Source organism: Eurytemora carolleeae, unplaced genomic scaffold (genome assembly GCF_000591075.1).
Source record: "Eurytemora carolleeae unplaced genomic scaffold, Eaff_2.0 scaffold756, whole genome shotgun sequence".
In the NCBI taxonomy this organism is placed as follows: Eukaryota; Metazoa; Arthropoda; class Copepoda; order Calanoida; family Temoridae; genus Eurytemora; species Eurytemora carolleeae.
In genome coordinates, this window is record NW_019396647.1 from 51,734 (window position 1) to 72,916 (window position 21,183).

At 30.4% G+C, this 21,183-nt stretch overlaps 2 protein-coding genes across 2 annotated transcripts in view; both read left to right on the plus strand.

The window, feature by feature from the left end:
• The window catches only part of LOC111706855 (uncharacterized), a 1,657-nt gene extending 1,269 nt beyond the window's left edge, over positions 1-388 (plus strand). Inside the window, exon 3 of the mRNA XM_023479784.1 lies at positions 139-388. Coding sequence (XP_023335552.1) covers positions 139-388 — 250 coding nt within the window. The remainder of the gene's footprint in view (positions 1-138) is intronic.
• A 1,217-nt stretch (positions 389-1,605) lies between these two features.
• On the plus strand, positions 1,606-20,448 carry LOC111706856 (uncharacterized). Its single transcript, XM_023479785.1, has 7 exons — positions 1,606-1,711; positions 4,379-4,447; positions 8,431-8,497; positions 16,302-16,373; positions 17,802-17,878; positions 19,185-19,275; positions 20,113-20,448. Exons 2-7 carry the CDS (start codon positions 4,431-4,433, stop codon positions 20,131-20,133), a joined length of 345 nt encoding a protein of 114 aa, XP_023335553.1. The 5' UTR covers positions 1,606-1,711; positions 4,379-4,430; the 3' UTR covers positions 20,134-20,448.
• The last annotated feature ends 735 nt before the right edge of the window (positions 20,449-21,183 follow it).

Genomic DNA, 21,183 nt, shown 5'->3' on the forward strand with positions numbered 1-21,183 from the left:
GGGATTTAGAGGAGGGGGGGTCAAATTGACCCCCCCCCGCATATCCAGATAGGGTTTATCGATAGAAGTAAAAATTTTTAATTGGTCAAATGTTTTTTATAAGTCTAAAGTTGGAATCTCTAGATTTGATTATCTTAGAAATGGAAGTCACCCATCACAAAATGGAATTAATGGATCTGGAAATGGTATACCTCCACAACTAGATGGTATCCCTCCATCAGAAAATGGACTTACATCCTCCAATGGAATTCCACCAATGGCGTTTACAAGTCAGCAAGGGTTAAAACATGGATTAGGACGAATGTATCCCCAACCGCCATTGGACAAAGGAATTTTAGTCAACGGAACCGGAGGCTACAAAGGAAAACAATCTTTATATTTTCCTTGAAGGAAATCCATATTTCTTGATTTCCTGACTTCTCATTTTCATAAATTGGAAATGAAAGGACAGTTTAAACGGAACCCTTTGATGTTTGAAGTATTTCCAAATTGAAAACTGATTGATTTTAATCTTTGGTAATATACTGCTGACATCAAACCTGTTCAATATTTATCTTACTTCTAATTTTATATCTTTAAAAAACAATAATTTTATTTTCTTAAATGATGGTGTTCACATTAAATGCACAGCTTAGTTTCAAGTGACCCTCCATTGAAAGAGGTAAATGGTCGATGTTCAAAGTTACCTTAAAGCCTTTGCTTCAAGTTTAAAAATATGATTGTGTGAACTTGTCGAACATCACTTGTCTTAAGCTGTAAATTCAAGTGTGCGCTATGTTGAGTTCAGACTCCACGCAACTCAACACATTTGAGTTTGCAGGTGAATGCAAGCAGGTTTAGATAAGGGTCACTTGTAATTACTCTCACAATCCCTTTGTAATTTAACACCAAGTTTATTTAAAGAGAGAGACCGGCTAGACATGGTAGTTGAGCTTAAAGTGCAGTATTGTAGAGAAAAACTTGAGAATTCATTTGACACCAATGAAACATTTTTACGGTGTACAATTTTTAAACAAGGATGTAAAGGCTTTTGTAATATTTCACCAGTTGTTTCAGTCAGCAGAAGAAACGGGATAACTAAAAGGCCTTTGCACTTTTAAAACTAAAATTCAATGAAATTTAATTCAATATATTCCGCTCTTTATCTACTTCCCTTTGTCTTTATCAATCCTATTACAGCACTCAAGCTCTTTCTGTTATAAACACAACTAGAATAGAGTTAATTAAATGAAAACACAGAATAATAAAACAACTAGAATATAGTTTATTAAACGAAAATACAGAGTAATAACACAAATAGAATAGAGCTAATTAAATGAAAAGTCAGAAATATAACACAGCTAGTATAGAGTTAATTAAATGAAAACACAGATTTTAAAAAGCCATTTACAGATATTTCTAAGTCAGCAACAGAAGTATAATCATAAATTAATTTATAAATTTTGTGGCAGAATAAATTACCTTAGATATTCTAAACTAATTTTTTTTTCTCAATCAAATAATCGACATTTGAAATTCCAAAATTTTATATCATTAGGTTGAAAAGATTTATAGATTTGAAAATTTGAGTTCGTGGCAAAGACTAAATTTCTTTATTTTAGATGGTTTGTCAAGGGTACAATTCCCGATGTTATCATGAGCCTAGACCCCCCTCTCCATGCTGTATCCCTGAACTTGCCAATCAGGGGCTCGGTCCTTCATCTGCACTCAGGAACAGACATAAACATAAATACTATACTAATATTTTGTTAGGAGCGTGCGTAACAAGGAAATGTTTAAAAAAATGGGAATAGATCAAATGCTTAATTTCAAAACACATTTAGCTTTCAGAAAAGCAACAACTAGGTCTTGCTAGGCGCTTCGAAAAGTATTCAGAGATACAAGGTGAGAGAGAGAAAATGTCAAACTAGAGAAACTTTAGTCAGGTGTATAAGGGGGGTATAAACTCCTGCACACAAATGGAAAAGAAAAAACGGAACTACAATGAACATTTAAGGCCTACATTAATTTTTTGACGCTGTATTAACCTGGAGAATGAAGGTTTTTTTTTTACCTAGCTGGATCCAGATTTTGCTACTGACAGCTTTATATATATACTCCTTATAGCAAGTCTGGATAGCTGTTATTAAGTATCCGAACCCGTCAGAAAGACATTAATTCTTTCGATTGAATCTGGTTCAATGTGTAAACATCAAGGGAGCTCTATCAGAACAGTCAGGTTCTTAAACAACTCTCTCCAGCAGGGGCGGATATAGGGATTCTGTAGGGGGGGGGGGGGGAAAAAATTTTTTTNACAATTTTGACTGATACGATCACACTTATTCATGAAAGACTGTTTATTGACCCCAGGATTCTAGGGGGGGGTATTTACCCCCAGGATTCTAGGGGGGGGTATTTACCCCCAGGATTCTAGGGGGGGGTAAATAACCCCAATAACCCCCCTTATATCCGCCACTGCTCTCCAGTTTCTTGCAGCAGAACAGAACCGGCCTGTGTAGAATAAAACATGGCAGTACACCACAGACTACACAGACTGCTCATACACTCTACCTGGATAGGCTGAGCAGGACTATAGTGTCCCGACGGTTCCATGTTCTTTGACTGACATCTCTCGGCCACTTGTTGCATTCAGGGGTTAAGTTTTACAATTATTAAAAAAATGCTCCAATTTTAAGCATAAAACATAACGTTTATCAATATTGTTAATTTTTAAAGATTTTGCATTCCCTATTCAAAGGATCCTTTCCTTAAATATCCCTGAATACAAATGTCTCTTGATTGGTCGTGTACAGTAGTTGTACACAAAAGAACATGGTGTGGAAAATATCGCATATTATAGGTTGACCAGGAAAGGTTGACCACACTCGGAAATTCAAATGTACTACGGTTGCCCTTGTACTATGATACCAGTTTATACTCTGCTGGCTGCAAGGAAAAAATTGCTGTAGACAAGGCCAAATTCTGAAGCACTGTTTCCGAGATGAACTTACAAGAATCAAGAATTCATTTGTCAAAAATATCCACCCCTTTAGTCATTATATTAGTGGAATTCTGATAATGGATCCTGATAATTTTCAAACCTCACTTAGCAGTGACTTTAATTTTTCCAATCTTTTAACAAAACAGCTGGATAAAAAAGCTGCATCATCCATCCTCAACATAACTTGTCAGAGAAATTTGACACCTCTGCATGGAACACACAAAGTAAAATGGGAAATATTAGGGAGAAAGAAAAGCAAAATGCATTTTTCCCTTGTCTACAAGAAATTAGAATGCTTCGATCCAAAAGAGAAGAACAGAATTCAGATGTATGATCAGCTAAAAAGATGATTCAACAGTAAAAGAAAAAAATTCACTGCTCTCATTAAAATTTTGTTAAAACCACATACCACATACTGGGTACACTATTAATGACTACACACACCAAACTAAGCTGGTGGGGTAGGTAAAATAGGCCTATGATAGGCCAGGTACTGTTAAAAAATCTGGCTGAGCCATTCAAAGTTGAAACCAGGCCGACATAGGACAGGGGTGGGCGTCACTTACCGTTCGTTACTATGTCTAGTACGAGGGGTTGACCCGGTTAACTCCAGTCCACCATGAAGGCTGGCATCCTTGTACTGGTTGGGATCATGTAATGTTTAAACTGGTGTGTGCAGTTAAAAATGCACAGCTAAAATATTGGTATAGTTACTAGTTAGATTTTGAAACTTGGGTGAAGAATTGTTAGATCTGAATTAGATCAAGAAACTGGGCCCAAACTTGACAATTTAATAATACTGAGAAACATGGTGATCAGAGCTTTGAAAGAATCCCCCCTACCCCCAGATGGTGGTTTTAGTGGTGGAGGGGTGGGGGCACATAGTCTTATTCTTAGAAGAATGATTCATTATTATGGTTATCTATATTAATTGAATCATAAAATTTGATACTGTCCTCTCGGTTCAGCTACTTTACTACCAGGTATCTCCATTTTACGAAAAAATGAACCTACCCTAATGCTAATTTTTAACATGCTTTTTTTTCTCTTTTTAAATCATGGATAAATACAGAAATCGAATGTGAGCGTAAAAAGTAAAAAAAAAAAAAAATAGAAATCCGAAATAGTGAAAACACAAAACCACTTCTCTATCTTTATTTGTTTACAGGGTAATATTCAATTCAAGATACATACAGGGTGTCCCACATCGGATTGGATAATGCATAGCTCGAAATTGAATATTTTTTACTTAACAGAAGATTCGATAAAATATTGTATCAATTAACATTTTTGTATATGGCAAAAATCCGCGTATTTTGGTGTTACAGCTAGGAGATAATTCTAGATTCATTTTGAAGTTTAGTTCCATACATTTACTTTTTTATGTTTGTGGTTTAGTTACCTGACTATACACTGTCCTTTGCCTGACTGTGCGGATCAACCCTGCCACATGGTTCTGGTTCCAAGGTAAAAACCGGTTTTTAGTTAATTTCCCTGAAACTTAAATCGTCTTATCCTTATATCTTTACACCTACATCTTGTTCTAGCACTTAAAAAAACTAAACAAGAGGAGCATATATTAGATCACAAAGTCGCACCAGAAAACGTTTCGAACTAAACGACAAGAGTTGCTAGGGCAGACCCTGACTTAAATATATACAATATATATATGAATGAATGATTGGCTTTTCAAAAATATGCTTCTCCGTCCTATTACTTGCAACGGTTTTCTGTATTCTATCATGAATGTTCATGTATACTATATACAGGGTGTCCCTGAAAAACTGTATAGTAGGGGTGTTAGTTACTGAGGAAACAATTTTCGTTCAATTTTTACAATCAAGATGATGGTGTAATTAGAAAACTCCATATTTCAGTTATTTCATGACGTACATATTTTCCTTCTAGGCGCGCCTTATAATTTTTTGTTACAACCAACTCTTTGAGCGTAAGTCGAAAATCGATTTCCCGGATTTTTTTAATTTTCGAGTTTTCACGTCTCATTTTTATTCGTTCATAATGTATGAAAAAATTCAAAGATTTGCGTCATGTTCTTTTCAAATCATAAGCTGTAAGTCTACGGTTTCTTTTTTGACTAAAATTTCGGATCAGCGATCTTTACTTTTGGACCTAGAGCAATCTGAAAATAAAATATGCATTAAAAAACGAAAAGTAAGCTTCAGGTATAACCTCCGTACGAACCTTGCCCAGACCACAAAAATATTTTTTCTTTCTCTTCTGTTTGAATTTAGTTGTTACAAAAAATCATAAGTTTAATTAAGAATATTTTTACTTTAGAAATGATGTTTATGCATTTGTTATTAGTCCATTTTTATGATAAGTTTAAGATATTAGGTAGTTAAATAGACCAAGATGTTGTAAGTTTTTTCATGGGGCCTTCTAAGAGACTGTTCACACATAAAAAAACACATTCTCAAATGTAAACTTATGCCTTAGAGAGCACAAGCCGTCCAAGGTATTGTTTTATGCATGTTTCAAAAATGATATTGGTTTTTGAAAAAATTTACCACTGAGGTCATTATCCGTCGAATTTGATTTCTAAGGGGTCATTTTTAGAGTTTCCAATCGAAATTCCGTTGCGAGGAATTGCGCGCAATGGTTGCTTCCGCTTGCGCCATTTCATTGCGCTATAATTGCGAAAAAGGAAGCAATTACATATTTGCGGAATTGCGCGGAATTGTGTCCAACGGAATTGCTTTTTCATCTAAAAATCAATATTTTTAACTGTTTAACTTACAAATTTATGCAGCAGATACATGAATGGAAATATCTCTATAGATTAAAAATAACAATTGTTTCAACAGTTTTCAAATTTTAAAGTTTCTATTTATTTTCTAGTTAATTAACAATTTAAGATGATACATTTTTCATTCGTTCACATTGGATGAACATTAAAAAAGAAACTTTTTTAGGTTAAAATTGTTTGGTTCGTTTAATCAAAATTAGATATTCTGCTACAGTGAGATTCAGAAAACTATGAAACAGAAGGACAACATCACAGTGTATTTGATGTCGTTACAAATTAGCAAAAAACATTAATTAGTATCTTATTAAATCACTTATTCAGTAAAATTGGTCTGCTTGAGTCTAAAATGTCGTCTTCTTATGCCAGAGTTTTCTGGTTATCATGCTGCTAATGAATATTATAAAACAAAAGATTAAGCTTAAATTCACTTATCTTAGCATTTGAGACTGAAATATTAGTGCAGTGCAGTTCAGTTTAGTGTTTGCCACAACCAAAGTTTAAATTGAATTTTTTTGTTGTTGAAAGGAGTTGCACAATACTTAATTGCATTTATTGCGTGCCATAAGGTTAAAATTGAATATTATCAAAAAGTTGAAACACAAACGCAAGAAAGTTGGACGGAATTGCGTGCTGTTGCGTGCAATTCTGTTGCGTTTATTGCGCCCAATTTTTACGGAATTGAACGCAAGGGCTCGCAATTGCACGCAAGTAACATCCACTTGCGTTAATCATTTTAGAAGGTCAAATTATATTAATAGCACACAAACATCGTCATGGGTGTCTTAATAGGGGTGAACGCCCATTCTGAATCCATTTTCAATCTTATTTTAACAATGAAGCACTCATACCGTCGTGGGAACCTAAATAGGGATAAATCCACAAGGCGAATTTTATTTTTGTGCCCAGATGGATTAGATGAAAAAAATTTTGTTAAAAAAGCGAGTTTTGGATTGTACCAACTATTTTCAAAAAGAAAATAAATAAAAATATTTTTGTGGTCTGGACAAGGTTCGTACGGAGGTAGCCGAAGCTTTCTTTTCGTTATTTTTTGAATTCATGTTTTGAATTTAGATTGCTCAAGCACCAAAAGTAGTGATCGCTGATCGCTGATCGAAATTTTAGTTAAAAATGAAACCTTAGACTAACAGCTTATGATTTGAAAAAATATAAAGAGTTTTCTAATGTCACCTTCATTGTAATAATTTAAACGAACGAACGAACTAATACCCCTACTGAACAGTTTTTTTGGGACACCCTGTATATATATATATATGTTGGGATTAATCTTGAATGCTTTATAAGATTATCTAACGGATATTTATTCAATGCAAGCCAAGTAATATCTCAGGAAGTACATGTTTTGTACTCAGGAAATATATTTTTTGTGCTCAAAGCTTGTTTTTAAAGAAAGTACACACATAACAATTCCAATATTTTTCTATTATATTTGTGCTATAGGCAGACCTATGGAAATTATGCATCAAAGGTCGACTTGGGAGTGTTGCAACTCCTTACCCTTTGGTTTAGCCTTAAAACCGCTTCTACACTTTTTCATCTCTATTTATAATTTACTTTGAACATCAATGACCTTTAAATTGACGCTTAAGTTTAAAAGGAGTGATTCGCAAAATCTGATAAATTTTTGCGTAAACTTGTGCAAGTTTTGGGTCACTGGATTGTACCTTGTGCATTTTGTACTGCACCTATTGCATTTAATCAATTATATAACTAATTCGAGAAAAGGATCTCTAATCCATGATATTAGTATTTAGATCAGACACAATATAATCAAGTATGATTTATACAGATTATATGTTAGAATTCGAAAACTACCCTTACACTGTACCGTACTGCAAAAAGAGAGCATTCTGAATCATATTTTATTTACGATAAATCACGTCAAACTAAAGAATATTGAGAATGAAACAAAAGGTTTTTTAATTTATTTAGTTATAGATATTCATAATTAATGATAGTTTTTCTACCATGAACTAATGTTGAAAACCATTTTTATGGCTACTCCTAGAAAATATGTTTTTTGGGATGTGACTCTCCAGTTTTTTTATCTTAAATTACTTTGATATGAAAAAATAGGTTGTTTTTTTTTGTTTGGTGCGTTTCAGGACGGATAGGATAGATGGATTTATTGGATGAATTGGATGGATCGGACGGATAGGATAGATGGATAGGACATGGAATAGATTGATTGGATGAATTGGATGGATTGGATGGATTGGATGGATTAGATGGATTAGATGGATTAGATGGATTAGATGGATTAGATGGATTAGATGGATTGAATGGATTGGATATCATGGATATGATGGATTGGATGGATTGGATGGATTGAATGGATTGGATGAATTGGATGCGTTGGATGGATTGGATGGATTGGATGGATTGGATGGATTGGATGGATTGAATGGATTGGATGGATTAGATGGATTAGATGGATTGAATGGATTGGATGGATTGGATAATTGGATTGATTGGATGGATTGGATTTTTGGATGGATTGGATGGATTGGATAGAATAAATGGATTGGATGGATTGAATATCATGGATTAGATGGATTGGATAGGATGGATGGATTGGATGGATAGGATGGATTGAATATTATGGATTGGATGAATAGGATCGATTGAATGGGTTTAATTTCTTATCTGATTCAATATATTTAAGACAGGAAACGATGTCCAGTATCACAACTAGTTCTACGATTTGCTCTCCACAGTACAGTCAGCCACAGGTCGGAAAACGAAATTTTTAGATACCAATATGTTTGTGAAAAATATTATTTCATTTGGACTGAATTTAATGAATTTGAACTGCAAACCGCCGGTTCAAACTTGAATCACTGATTAAAATCCTTCGTTAAACTATAACTTTGAATCACCGATTATAATCCTTCTCTAGTTTTTAACTTTGGATCAGTAGTTCAATTTTGAACCGGCAGAAGAAAGTTCAGCTACGTAGCTCAAATTCATTAAATTCGGTCCCTGGTCACTTCTATGTTCTCTCTTTTATATTGAATTTTATATTGATGACAAGACCCCCTATATCCCCCCCCCCAAAAAAAATGGAAAGCGTCCTTTTCCTAAATGTTTAGCTCTGGTTCTCCATAGCTTCTTCTTCTTGCAATACACAAACAATATAACATGCTCTCAGATATATACACAGAACATGACTTTAAAAAGAAATTGAGTCTTTGCCACAATCTCTAATTTTCTAATCCTTATATGTTTACATTCTGATTGTTTGATCTAAAGAAAGCTTGAAATCTATTAAAGTCTTTGGGTTTCAAAGTTAAAGAGATAAATTCCCATTAAAAGAAAAAAAAACCATTTAAATCCAGCAAATCTAAATAAGTAAAAATTTAAATCTTTGAGAGATCCAATCATAAACTAGAGGGCTAATAGGATTGCATGACAAAAAAATTTACAATTAAATGATTATTTTAATAAATATTAGACAATCATGAAAAAAAACGTAAAAAATATTATTTTTTTTGCCTCAATAAGTCTTTAAACGAAAATATTACAAAATTGATCTGTATTAAAAGTTTTATTTCTTTGGACAATTTTCTTTTATCCCAAAAATTCTAACTTTTTCTATTGGCAATAAAGTATTATAAACTCAGTTATTACTTTTAGAGTTTTGATTGAAAATCTCGAAGAGTTAAAACCCTAAATAAAAAACTCATACAGGATGTTATTTTTTTTTCAAATACAAATGAAGCGGTATTTAAAAGGGAATTTTAAATGGATTTGAGTATTCATATTAACCCATTAGTGACGAGAAGGTCAATTTTGACCGGGTGAGATTTTTTTTTAAGTGCCTTTTTTCTTAAACTAAATTTTAAAAAAGCGAAATTAAACAAATAATATCTTTGTATTTTTTCCGTTTTCTAAATATTTTATATATTATAGAAAATCTTGTCCAGCACCCCCTTTGAGAAAGTTGTTAGTTATATTGTTTTGTTAAAATACAAATGTAGGAGTATCACTTTTTCAAACCAGATTATGCAGTGCAGACAGATTTCTTAATATTCATGTATTAATCCTGTATTCGGGTTGTAACGAAACACATATTAATGCGACCATTTTATTTTTCTCCTCAAAAATGATTCAGCTGTTTTTTTCCATCTTCTGTAAATATTCATAACGAAACACCCAACCACAGCAAATCAAGGACATTCAAAAGCGATATGAAAGATTCAAATGCATAATTGCATTCTTTGATGATATTTGTAATGGCAGACATTTTTTAACTGATATAATAAAAAACTAGATTTTTAAATGTTTTTGTATTTATTCATGGAGTTATAAGAAGTTAAGGAGTTTTGAAGTTTTGAATCTTACAAGTAATAAAATATATTTTAATGAATGTCTTTTGAAGATAAATTCAAAGAAATAACTCATTTCCTTTTTGATATATAAATAGATAAAATTTAATCTAAATGTACAAGAATTCGGAGTATTCCTCCACCATACTCTTTTCTTTTTTACTTACAGACAGTTTAGAGGAAAATAAAAATAAATGCATTTTCATACTTTTTAAGTACCCTCCAGTTTTTATGAGTACATTTTTACATTTCTTAAACTTTCATTTTGACAAACCATCTTAAGGTATATGGTAGATGAGATTGAAATCTTAAATAATTTCAATTTTAACTTAATTTAAGAGTTTTTAAGAAAAAAAAATTGTTTTGAATTTCTACAATGTAAAGGAGTTCAGTCTCTGCCATAAATTATAATTTTCTAATCCCTAAATCTTTGCAACTTGTGGTTAAACCTTTTCTATTTCAAACTCAGATTTAAAAGTTGTCTTCCCAAAATATAGGAATTAATGATAATAAATTTTTAATTAGGAAATCTTCTTATACTTGTGCATAAAACCACAACTAGAGGACCTACGAGGTCCAAAACTCATATCAGTAATATTGCAAACATTTATCATACTTCTCACTAGTTTGCAGTGATGATAGTTCATTTTCAAGGTTTCTTCTCTGAGAAATGATTCTGTTATTAATGTTGGCATATTTATCTATTGAGGAAGATTCTTGCAAGAACCAAATAGTTTTAATGAATACCATTATTCCATTTACTCATTGAATAGACTTTTCTTAGACTAGGAACTTGTTTCTACGTTTTGTTTGGTTTAATAGAAACCATTAGAAGTTACCAAGACCAGTTGTAGAATAATTATAATAGATATTGAAAACAATAACAAATAATGTAAAGAATAACAAATATTTTAAACAATAACCAATATTGTGTATTCAATAAGAAATAATTTAAACAATAACAGATAATGTAAAAATAACAAATAATGTAAACAATAACATACATTGAAAACAGTAACAAATACTGTATAAAATAACACATATTGTAAACAGTAACAAATTTTGTAAACAATAACAAATATTGTAAACAATAACAAATATTGTAACAATGACAAATATTGTAAAACAATAACAAAAATTGTAAACAATAACAAATATTGTAAACAATGACAAATATTGTAAACAATAACAAATATTGTAAACAATAACAAATATTGTAAACAATTACAAAAATTGTAAACAATGTGAACAAAAAAAAATATTGTAAACAATTTGAACAATAACAAAAATTGTAAACAATGTGAACAATAACAAATATTGTAAACAATGTGAACAAAAGCAATTATTGTAAACAATGTGAACAAAAACAAATATTGTAAACAATGTGAACAAAAACAAATGTTGTAAACAATGTGAACAATAACAAAAATTGTAAACAATGTGAACAAAAACAAATATTGTAAACAATGTGAACAATAAGAAAAATTGTAAACAATGTGAACAACAACAAATATTGTAAACAATGTGAACAATAACAAATATTCTTAACAATAATAAAAATTGTAAACAATAAAAATGATATAAAGTAGACAAATGCTCAGATGGGAAAGAAATAATTATGTTGCATAATTGTAGATTTAGCAACAACAAAACATTAAGAATAATGATTCTTAGATGCACACATACATATTAGTAAATATGCGAAGATACCCTGTTACCATACAAATTAGTAGATACTGCAGTTTAGATTTTGTGAAAATAGACTTTATTTATTGAATTATAAGAAACACTTTATTTGAAGATTTTGTAAAGATATCCTTTATTTATAAAACTTATAAGAGACAATCCTATTTTTAGATTTTGTGAAGATATCCTTTAATTATGAATATAATAAGGTACACTCCAATTTATAGATTTTGTTAAGATATCCATTAAATTATAATAATAAGAGCCACTCCTATTTTCAGATTTTGTGAAGATATGCTTTATTTATAAAAACTATTGGTTACACTCCAATCTTTAGATTTTGTGAAGATATCCTTTATTTATAAAAATTATAAGAGACACTCCTATTTTTAGATTTTGTGAAGATATCCATTATTTATAAAAATTATAAGATATACTTCTATTTTTAGATTTTGTAAAGATATCCTTTATTTATATAAATTATAAGAGACACTCCTATTTTTAGATTTTGTGAAGATATCCTTTATTTATAAAAATTATAAGAAACACTGCTATTTTTAGATTTTGCGGAAATATCCTTTATTTATAAAACTTATAAGAGACACTCCTTTTTTTAGATTTTGTGGAAATATCCTTTATTTACAAAATTTCAAGATTCATACTGCACAAAAATTTTATCAATATTTTGTCGAGATGTCATGATATCATAAATATATCAATATTTTGTCGAGATGTCCGGATGTCATAAATATATCAATATTTTTTCGAGATGTCCTGATATCATAAATATATCAATATTTTGTCCAGATGTCCTTGTATCATAAATATATCAATATTTTGTCAAGATGTCCTGATATCATAAATATATAAATATTTTGTCGAGATGTACTTGTATCAAAAATATATCAATATTTTGTCGAGATGTCCTGATATCATAAATATATCAATATATTGTCGGGATATCCTGATATCATAAATATATTAATATTTTGTCGAGATGTCCTGATATTATAAATATATCAATATTTTGTCAAGATGTCCTGATATCATAAATATATCAATATTTTGTCAAGATGTCCTGATATCAAAAATATATCAATATTTTGTCGAGATGTCCTGATGTCATAAATATATCAATATATTTTTGACATTTTTATTTTTAAGTACAGTACATTGGTTATCATGCGTTTATTCAATTTTTAAAATTCAAGGTTTTTCATAGAAAAAAAATGATTTAGAGATTTTTGTCAGAGTAAAATGTTACACCTAAACTTTTATTGCATAAAAATGTTGAGAAGCTCCTTAAAAGCTCAATTTTTAAAAACCAACCAAAAAGGGATATCCATCTTTACTCCTAAGGTGCATTTCTAGGAACCGGTTTGATCACCATAAATGTTAATATTGTTGGCCAAAAATTATACATTATTCTTGAAAAGATTGAAATCAACAGATTAAAAGATTTAAAAAAATGGTAACCTCTATCTCTAGCCTGACAAAAAATCGTGTAGAATTGCCCAGAATGAATTACACTTAAGAGACGACTGTATAATTAGTTTTTTCTTCAAACCTTTTGTTTTGTATCACTTTAAACTGTTTATTTTCTTGGTTAGATCTTAGTATACCGTTAATAGCCAGATAATTAGAATTATAGAGATGAAAGTTGTCATCTAATGGACTATAAGGTGTTTTTTAAGAGAACTTTAATGCAAAAATAGCCCGGTTACGGTTCCCCGTTAAACCTTTCTCTGATCATCGAGGACAGCAAACTCAGTGTGTTTATCTCACAAATGGTGTTATAATTTCCGCAAAACTAATAACAAATACACTCCCTTTAAATTCGCATCCTTAGTTATTAATCTTGTATATTTAGACACCTGTATCCCGGCATAAGATATAATATGATTTTATATATGCGGGTGGAGTTAGAAATGTTCCAACCCAAAAGAGAAAATACGCGAAACCATCCAAATTTAGTTCAAAATGGAAAATTTAGCAAGTGCTTTGCTTTTCTCCGTCATGTTTGGCTAGCACCCCTAGAAACGACAATCTTTCCGATTCTAGTATTCAAGAATTCAATACAAAAATATATTTATGTCTTGAATTAAAGATATAATTGTAGATTTTAGCATGGAGCACAACTTTTGAAACAGAGCATATATTTATAGCAAAAACCAATACATATATAAACCTGTGTGTTTAGGCCCCTGCATTACGGCATAGATCTTTAGGTATACAACCTGTCTGTTTAGGCACTTGTATCTCGGCATATATCTATAGATATAAACCCAGTGTATATAAAGATATAAACCCTGTCTGTTTAGGCACCTGTATCTCGGCATATATCAATAGATATAAACCCAATGTATATAAAGATATAAACCCTGTCTGTTTAGGCACCTGTATCTCGGCATATATCAATAGATTTAAACCCAATTAATATAAAGATATATACCCTGTCTGTTTAGGCACCTGTATCTCGGCATATCTCTATAGATATAAACCCAATGTATATATATAGACATAAACCCTGTCTGTTTAGGCACCTGTATCTCGGCATATATCTATAGGTATAAACCCAGTCTAAATATAGATATAAACATAGAGAATAGAATATATAGAGAGGAATTAAAAGAATCTCTCGGTATGAACTTTTTTTAGTNTCTGATAAATTGGTTTGTAAGTTCGTTCTGATAAATTGGTTTGTAAGTTCGTTCTGGTAAATTGGTTTGTAAGTTCGTTCTGATAAATTGGCTTGTGCGTTCGTTCTGGTTAATATCTTTATTGGAAATAAACAAACTTATAGAAATCAAACTTTGGTATGCGTTTAACATTTCACATTATTTAAAGCCAAAAATTCCTTAAATGTGCAAAAATGGAACTCAAAACGATATTATCTCTTAAATATTATTCTAATTATTTTATGTTAACATTCATCGCTTTTTGATCATTATGTTCAGCATCCATTTGTTAATATACTTTTTTATTCTTCGATTTTGCCAGGTCACGTTTAGATCATTACATGTTTGCTTTTTATCTATTTATCGAATCACATTTGATAATTTCGCGTTTATCTATCTACATAAAGAAAATTGCGTTCTGAGCATCTCATTGTTCTTCGTTATCAAGTATTGCATATTTGACTATGTTTCAGTTATTTAGATGAACACACTCGCGTTTTCATAATCACATATTCCTGTTCATGTTTTTCTATACAATTGCGACTTGATAATTTTATTCAGAAATTATATCATTTTCCTTTAAGCTTGTCAATAAACTGTTTTTTAAATTTCAAGTTTCTTTTTTTTCTAGAAAATAAAAAGTATTTTTAGAATTTCAAAATGATTTAATATTATATTTTTCATCTAAATCAGTCAAAGAAATCAATTCATTAAAAAAACATTCAGGCAGTATTATTAAGATCAAATCTTTTCTTTATTTAGTATTATATTATCCCATTGTTAACTTCCAAAGATCTTTATTGAATTGAAATAAAGATGAATATGCTTATGACGTCATTATCATTGATAAATTCTTGGACATTCATATATTATTTACTTTACAAAAAAACGCGGTTTGTATAATTTTTCATTGATCTCAGAAATGTTTTAAATATTCTCCATGTAATGAGTTAATCACATAAGCCATGGTCTTTTTTAGAATTTATTCTAATTTATGATATGCTAAATATTTATCTATTATCATTTGTTAGAATAACTGCTTTCAATTGAGAAGCTAAGAAATTAAGTTTTTTTTATATAATTTTAGATCGACAAATGTTTTCAAAAACTTGGTAAGCGCATCCACATTAGATATCGTTATCAATATCGTTATTAATAGCGTTATCAATATCGTTATTACTATCGTCATCAATATCCTTATCAATATCCTTATCAATATCGTTATCAATATCGTTATCAATATCGTTATCAATATCGTTATCAATATCGTTATCAATATCGTTATCAATATCATTATCAATATCGTTATCAATATCGTTATCAATATCGTTATCAATATCGTTATCAATATCGTTATTAATATCGTTATTTGAATTTTTATGGTGTCAGTAACAAAGACTTTGAGTCTTTAGCACATACTCTGAATTTTTAGTCCTTACATCTTTACAACCCAGTCTCCTAGACCTTAGATAATTTTCTGTTAGATCAAATAATCTAAGATTTAAAAACCACGGTTTACACCGTCTAGTACCATCAGGTTGTGAGACATAGGGATTAGAAAGTTTGAGTTTGTTGTAAAGATAGATGGATTAAATCCTCACATGACGTAATGTGATTATAGAGGCGAGAGTTACGTCATATCAGGATTCTATATATCTAAGCTAAGGTGGCGATATTTTCAGAACATTGGAGCGGATTCAGAGTAACCAACCTTATTATACAACCTTGGTTTACTCTGAGTACCTTATTATACAACCTTGGTTTACTCTGAGTACCTTATTATACAACCTAGGCCTTGGTTTACTCTGAGTACGTACAAAAATAAATGCCGACATTGTTTGAAGGATGAGGAAGAGGAGAACTCTGAGCTTCTAGATGGAATTGACAAGACAGGATTCAACAATGATCTTCTCAAGGTTGTATCATTTAGAATAAACAGTGGTAGCTGACTTAAAGCAGATTAATTTTGTCGTCTTTGGTAATACTTTTAATTAGAAATTAATAAAATTAATATTTTTTTTATTTGATGAATTTCAATTTTAAAATTATTATAAGAAACTAAGGAGACAATTTGTCTAATTTGTTTTGGGATTTTCTCTGGTTTTCCTGTTTTGTACCATGAATGATGGTTATTAATACACATTTTTTGTTCTAATTTAATTCATGAAATAGCACTTAACTTTGTCTTTAAAAAATTACGGTTGACCACAGCTCAGAAGCTGCAGCTATCTTATTTTTACAGCATCTTTAGATCTTCTTTTTAAGCGATCATATATTAAAGAACTTGAGTTGTTTGTCTTAATCACAATGATACCCTTAAATCTCTTCATCTAATAATTAACGATACCCTTAAACCCATTAATTCAACAATCAACGAAACCTTTAAACCCCTTTATCTAATAATCAATGATACCCTTAAACCCCTAAATCTAATAATCAACGATAACCTGAAACCCCTTAATCTAATAATCAACGAAACCCTTAAATCCGTTAATTTAATAATCAACGAAACCTTAAAACCCCTTTATCTAATAATCAACGATACCCTTAAACCCCTAAATCTAATAATCAACGATACCATTAAACACCTTAATCTAATACTCAACTATACCATTAAACCCCTTAATCTAATCATCTTCTGTACCCATAAACCCCTTTATCTAATAATTAACGATACCCTTAACCCCTTAATCTAATAATCAACGATAACCTGAAACCCCTTAATCTAATAATCAACAATACCCTTAAAACCCTTTATCTAATAATCAACGAAACCCTTAAACCCCTTAATCTAATAATCAACGACACCGGAGAGATCCTAATTTTTCTTGCTGAATAATGAGTGCAGTGAAGTAGAGTCTATGTGAATTTCAAGAATTATGAGTATGTAATGCCAAATGGGGATATTCAAAACTTGGCCATTATAGTGTCAAATATGGATCTAGGGTAACTTAAAATTACGTCTACACTCATTTTCAAGAAATATGTGGGTGTTAAAAACTTTTTTATGTGGATAATAAATATTAAAAAGTTAAATTAAAAAAGTTTACCAAGACTTTGCAATCGATTCTCTTTTAGATATGAATCTATGTAGGTTTTAAAAAGAATAAGAATTGGTGAATCAAGCATATATTAAATCAGGCAATGCAGATTCACAACGAAACCCTTAGAAAAATTGTCTGATCAAGCATTAATTACATACAAATATTTTTAAAAATTTTTAAATCTGGATATTTCACTTGTACTGATGCCATATTTGCCTGATGGGTGGTCATTTAAAATCACGCATACAGTCCCTTTAAATGAAGATTTAGTTGAGAAATGATTTCGATATTTCCTTTAAGGATGAGGAAAGGAGCAGGTATGTGGATCCTGGGTCGGATGAAGATGAAACATCGGATACCACCCTGAGCATATCCAGGGATACAGTTTACAATACAGTTTACAATACAGTTTACAATACAGTTTACAATGCAGTTTACAACACAGTTTACAATGCGGTTTAGAATACAGTTTACAATACAGCTTACATAACTGTTTGCAATACAGTTTACAATACAGTTTACAATACAGTTTACAATACAGTTTACAATACAGTTCACAAAACAGTTTACAATGCCGTTAACAATACAGTTTACAACACAGTTTACAATTCAGTTTACAATACAGTTTACAATACAGCTTACAATGCAGTTTACAATACAGTTTACAATACTGTTTAGAATACAGTTTACAATACTGTTTACAATACAGTTTACAATACAGTTTACAATACAGTTTACAATACAGTTTACAATACAGTTTACAATACAGTTTACAATGCAGTTAACAATACAGTTTAAAATACAGTTTGCAATACAGTTTACAATACAGTTTACAATACAGCTTACAATGCAGTTTACAATACAGTTTACAATACTGTTTAGAATACAGTTTGCAATACAGTTTAGAATACAGTTTACAATACAGTTTACAATACAGTTTACAACACAGTTTACAATACAATTTACAATACAGTTTACAATACAGTTTACAATGCAGTTAACAATTCTGTTTAGAACACAGTTTACAATTCAGTTTACAATACAATTTACAACACAGTTTACAAAACAATTAACAATACAGTATACGATACAGTTTACAATGCAGTTAACAATACTGTTTATAATACAATTTAAAATACAGTTTACAATACAGTTTACAATACTGTTTTCAATACAGTATACAATACAGTTTACAATACAGTTTACGATACAGTCTACAACACAGTTCACAACACAGTTTACAATACAATTTAAAATACAGTATACAATACAGTTGACTATGAAGTTTACAATAGGGTTGACAATTCAGTTCACAATACAGCTTACAATACAGTTTACAATACAGTTTACAAGCCAATTTATAATACATGAGTATACAATACAGTTTACAATACAGTTTACAATGCAGTTTATAATACAGTTTACAATATTGACTTGAGAGAATGCTACATCGGAGTACAACAATCTAAATATGAACCAATTAACAATTTTGTTACAAATACTAAAGAAAAAATATGCTAAGACTAAACATTGTTAAATCTGAAAGAATACCGGCCAAAAAAATATTAATTCCTCCCTCTAACCCCCCTTTCCCCTTCTGATGACTAAAGAGAGATTCAAAATAAATTCAAATTCTTCTGGAAATGTTAATTTCTCAAAGAAATGTTAAACTGTTTGGTTCAGAGGGTGTTCTAAACCAAGTCGGGAGTTCAAGTCTCCAACGTCAAACCAATCTATTCAAGAACTCATCAAGAAGAGAAGAGAAAATATACAGGTTTTAGTTTGAATATAATTATCTTTTCTTATAAACAAGAATTTTGGGAGGTTTGTTCCCCTTTTCCTTTGCAACTACTAGGGACTTTTTTCTTTGCCTTTGTCTATGAAATTTTTTCAAAGTAATTAGTTTTTAGACAGACATAAATTTTCTAATTCATATATCTTTTCAACCTGATAGTTTAAACCTTTAGATTATTTGATCTAGTAGAATTCATATTTTGATATATCTAAGGTCTATGACATTGGACTGCAAAGATAAAAAGTTTTGTGGCAAACGAATAAATTTTTTTTCTGCGTTGTTTGGGAATATCTATAGACACATATAATACTCCAGGTTTGACTTTAACATTTAGCTGCAATTTTCATGCATTTTTAGATATATTTTTTTATTTTGATATAAACTGTAGAGCCTGCAACTTTTAAGTTTTGTAATCTGTAATTAAAGGAATTGAGTCTTTGCCACAAACTCTGCTTTTCTAAATCAGCTATATCTTTGGATTCCAATGTCGTAGACCTTATATATTTCAAACTATGAATTCTGTTAGATCAAATAATATAAGTTTGAAATATCAAAGATTTACGACATTGGATTCCAAAGATATAGGGATTATAAAATCAGAGTTTGTGGCAAAGACTCAATTCCTTTAATGAATTGCGAGAGATAGCTAAACTACAAAGTTTAAGATAAACTATTTTTCTTGAACTTGAACCGACCACACAAGTGGTTCAACTTAAAGTACGTAGTTTACCTTCTTCTCGATATTCATTAAATTTGATCCCTCAGCGTTTATAATAGTCTGATCTTTTCTAAAATCTAAAATGTTCTGTATTTTAGGAAGTTTGCAACGAGAATTAGATAGCCAGGAGAACTTTGCATATATTGTTTGATTTAGTTAGCAAAATATATATCATATAGACTAAATGGTATTGTTTATAATATTCAAAATTCAAATGGTCTAATAATATCCCAACCAAGGAGTATAGAATATAATGGAGAAAGGACCGACCCGGCCGGCCCGGTACCATATGATTATGCCTTGCAGACGGTAATACATTTGAATAAGAAATATGCTTTCCTTATATCGCGTACATGTATTCAGAATTGGTTATTGTATTCATTACACGAGGAAAAAAGTAGGCTGAATAACGCCAAACAAACACATTTTTTTGAAATGCAAAAATATGTTGGCAATACAAACACATTTTTTATCATATTAAAAATAGTTTTTATTTGAAAAAATAGTTGGTATAGTAAAAAAACACATTTATAAAATTAAAAGTCGACCTTTCAAAACTCTTTTTCAAATGGAGTACCGTCTGCAAAGCATGTAATCATGGTAGGGCGGGCCGGGTCGATTCCATCTCCATCATTTTCCATACTCCTGGATGAAAATTTATTAATGTATGGAGATAATTAATCATTCATTAGAAACGACTTTATAGATTAAAATTTGTTGTCTTCAACAGAACGATGCAAATAAAGTAAATTTAACGTTAGAATAAAATCCAACATCATAACTTCTATCATTACAGAGAGTAGAAAAGAACCAAAATGGTTTGAATTTCTAGTTTGTGACCAAATAAATTTGCTTTTCTCATGTTTAGGCTTAAAATATAATAGAGGTTTGAATTTCTAGTAATTAGCTTTTCTCGTGTTTAGGCTTAAAATATAAAAGAGGATAGAATTTCTGTTTTGTGACCAAATAAATTTGCTTTTCTCGTTTTTAGGCTTATAATATAAAATAGGTTTGAATTTCTATTTTGTAACCAAATAAATTAGCTTTTCTCATGTATAGGCTTAAAATAGAAAAGAGGAATTTCTATTTTGTGACTGAATAAATTTGCTTTTCTAGTTTTTAGGCTTAAAATATAAAATAGGTTTGAATTTCTATTTTGTAACCAAATA

Bases quoted from the DNA above. Each gene is read 5' to 3' on its own strand.
- LOC111706856 (XM_023479785.1), top strand. The intron at 16,374-17,801 runs GTTGTATCATTT...ATTTCCTTTAAG, and splicing joins TCAACAATGATCTTCTCAAG to GATGAGGAAAGGAGCAGGTA. The intron at 17,879-19,184 runs GGATACAGTTTA...TGTTTGGTTCAG, and splicing joins ACCACCCTGAGCATATCCAG to AGGGTGTTCTAAACCAAGTC.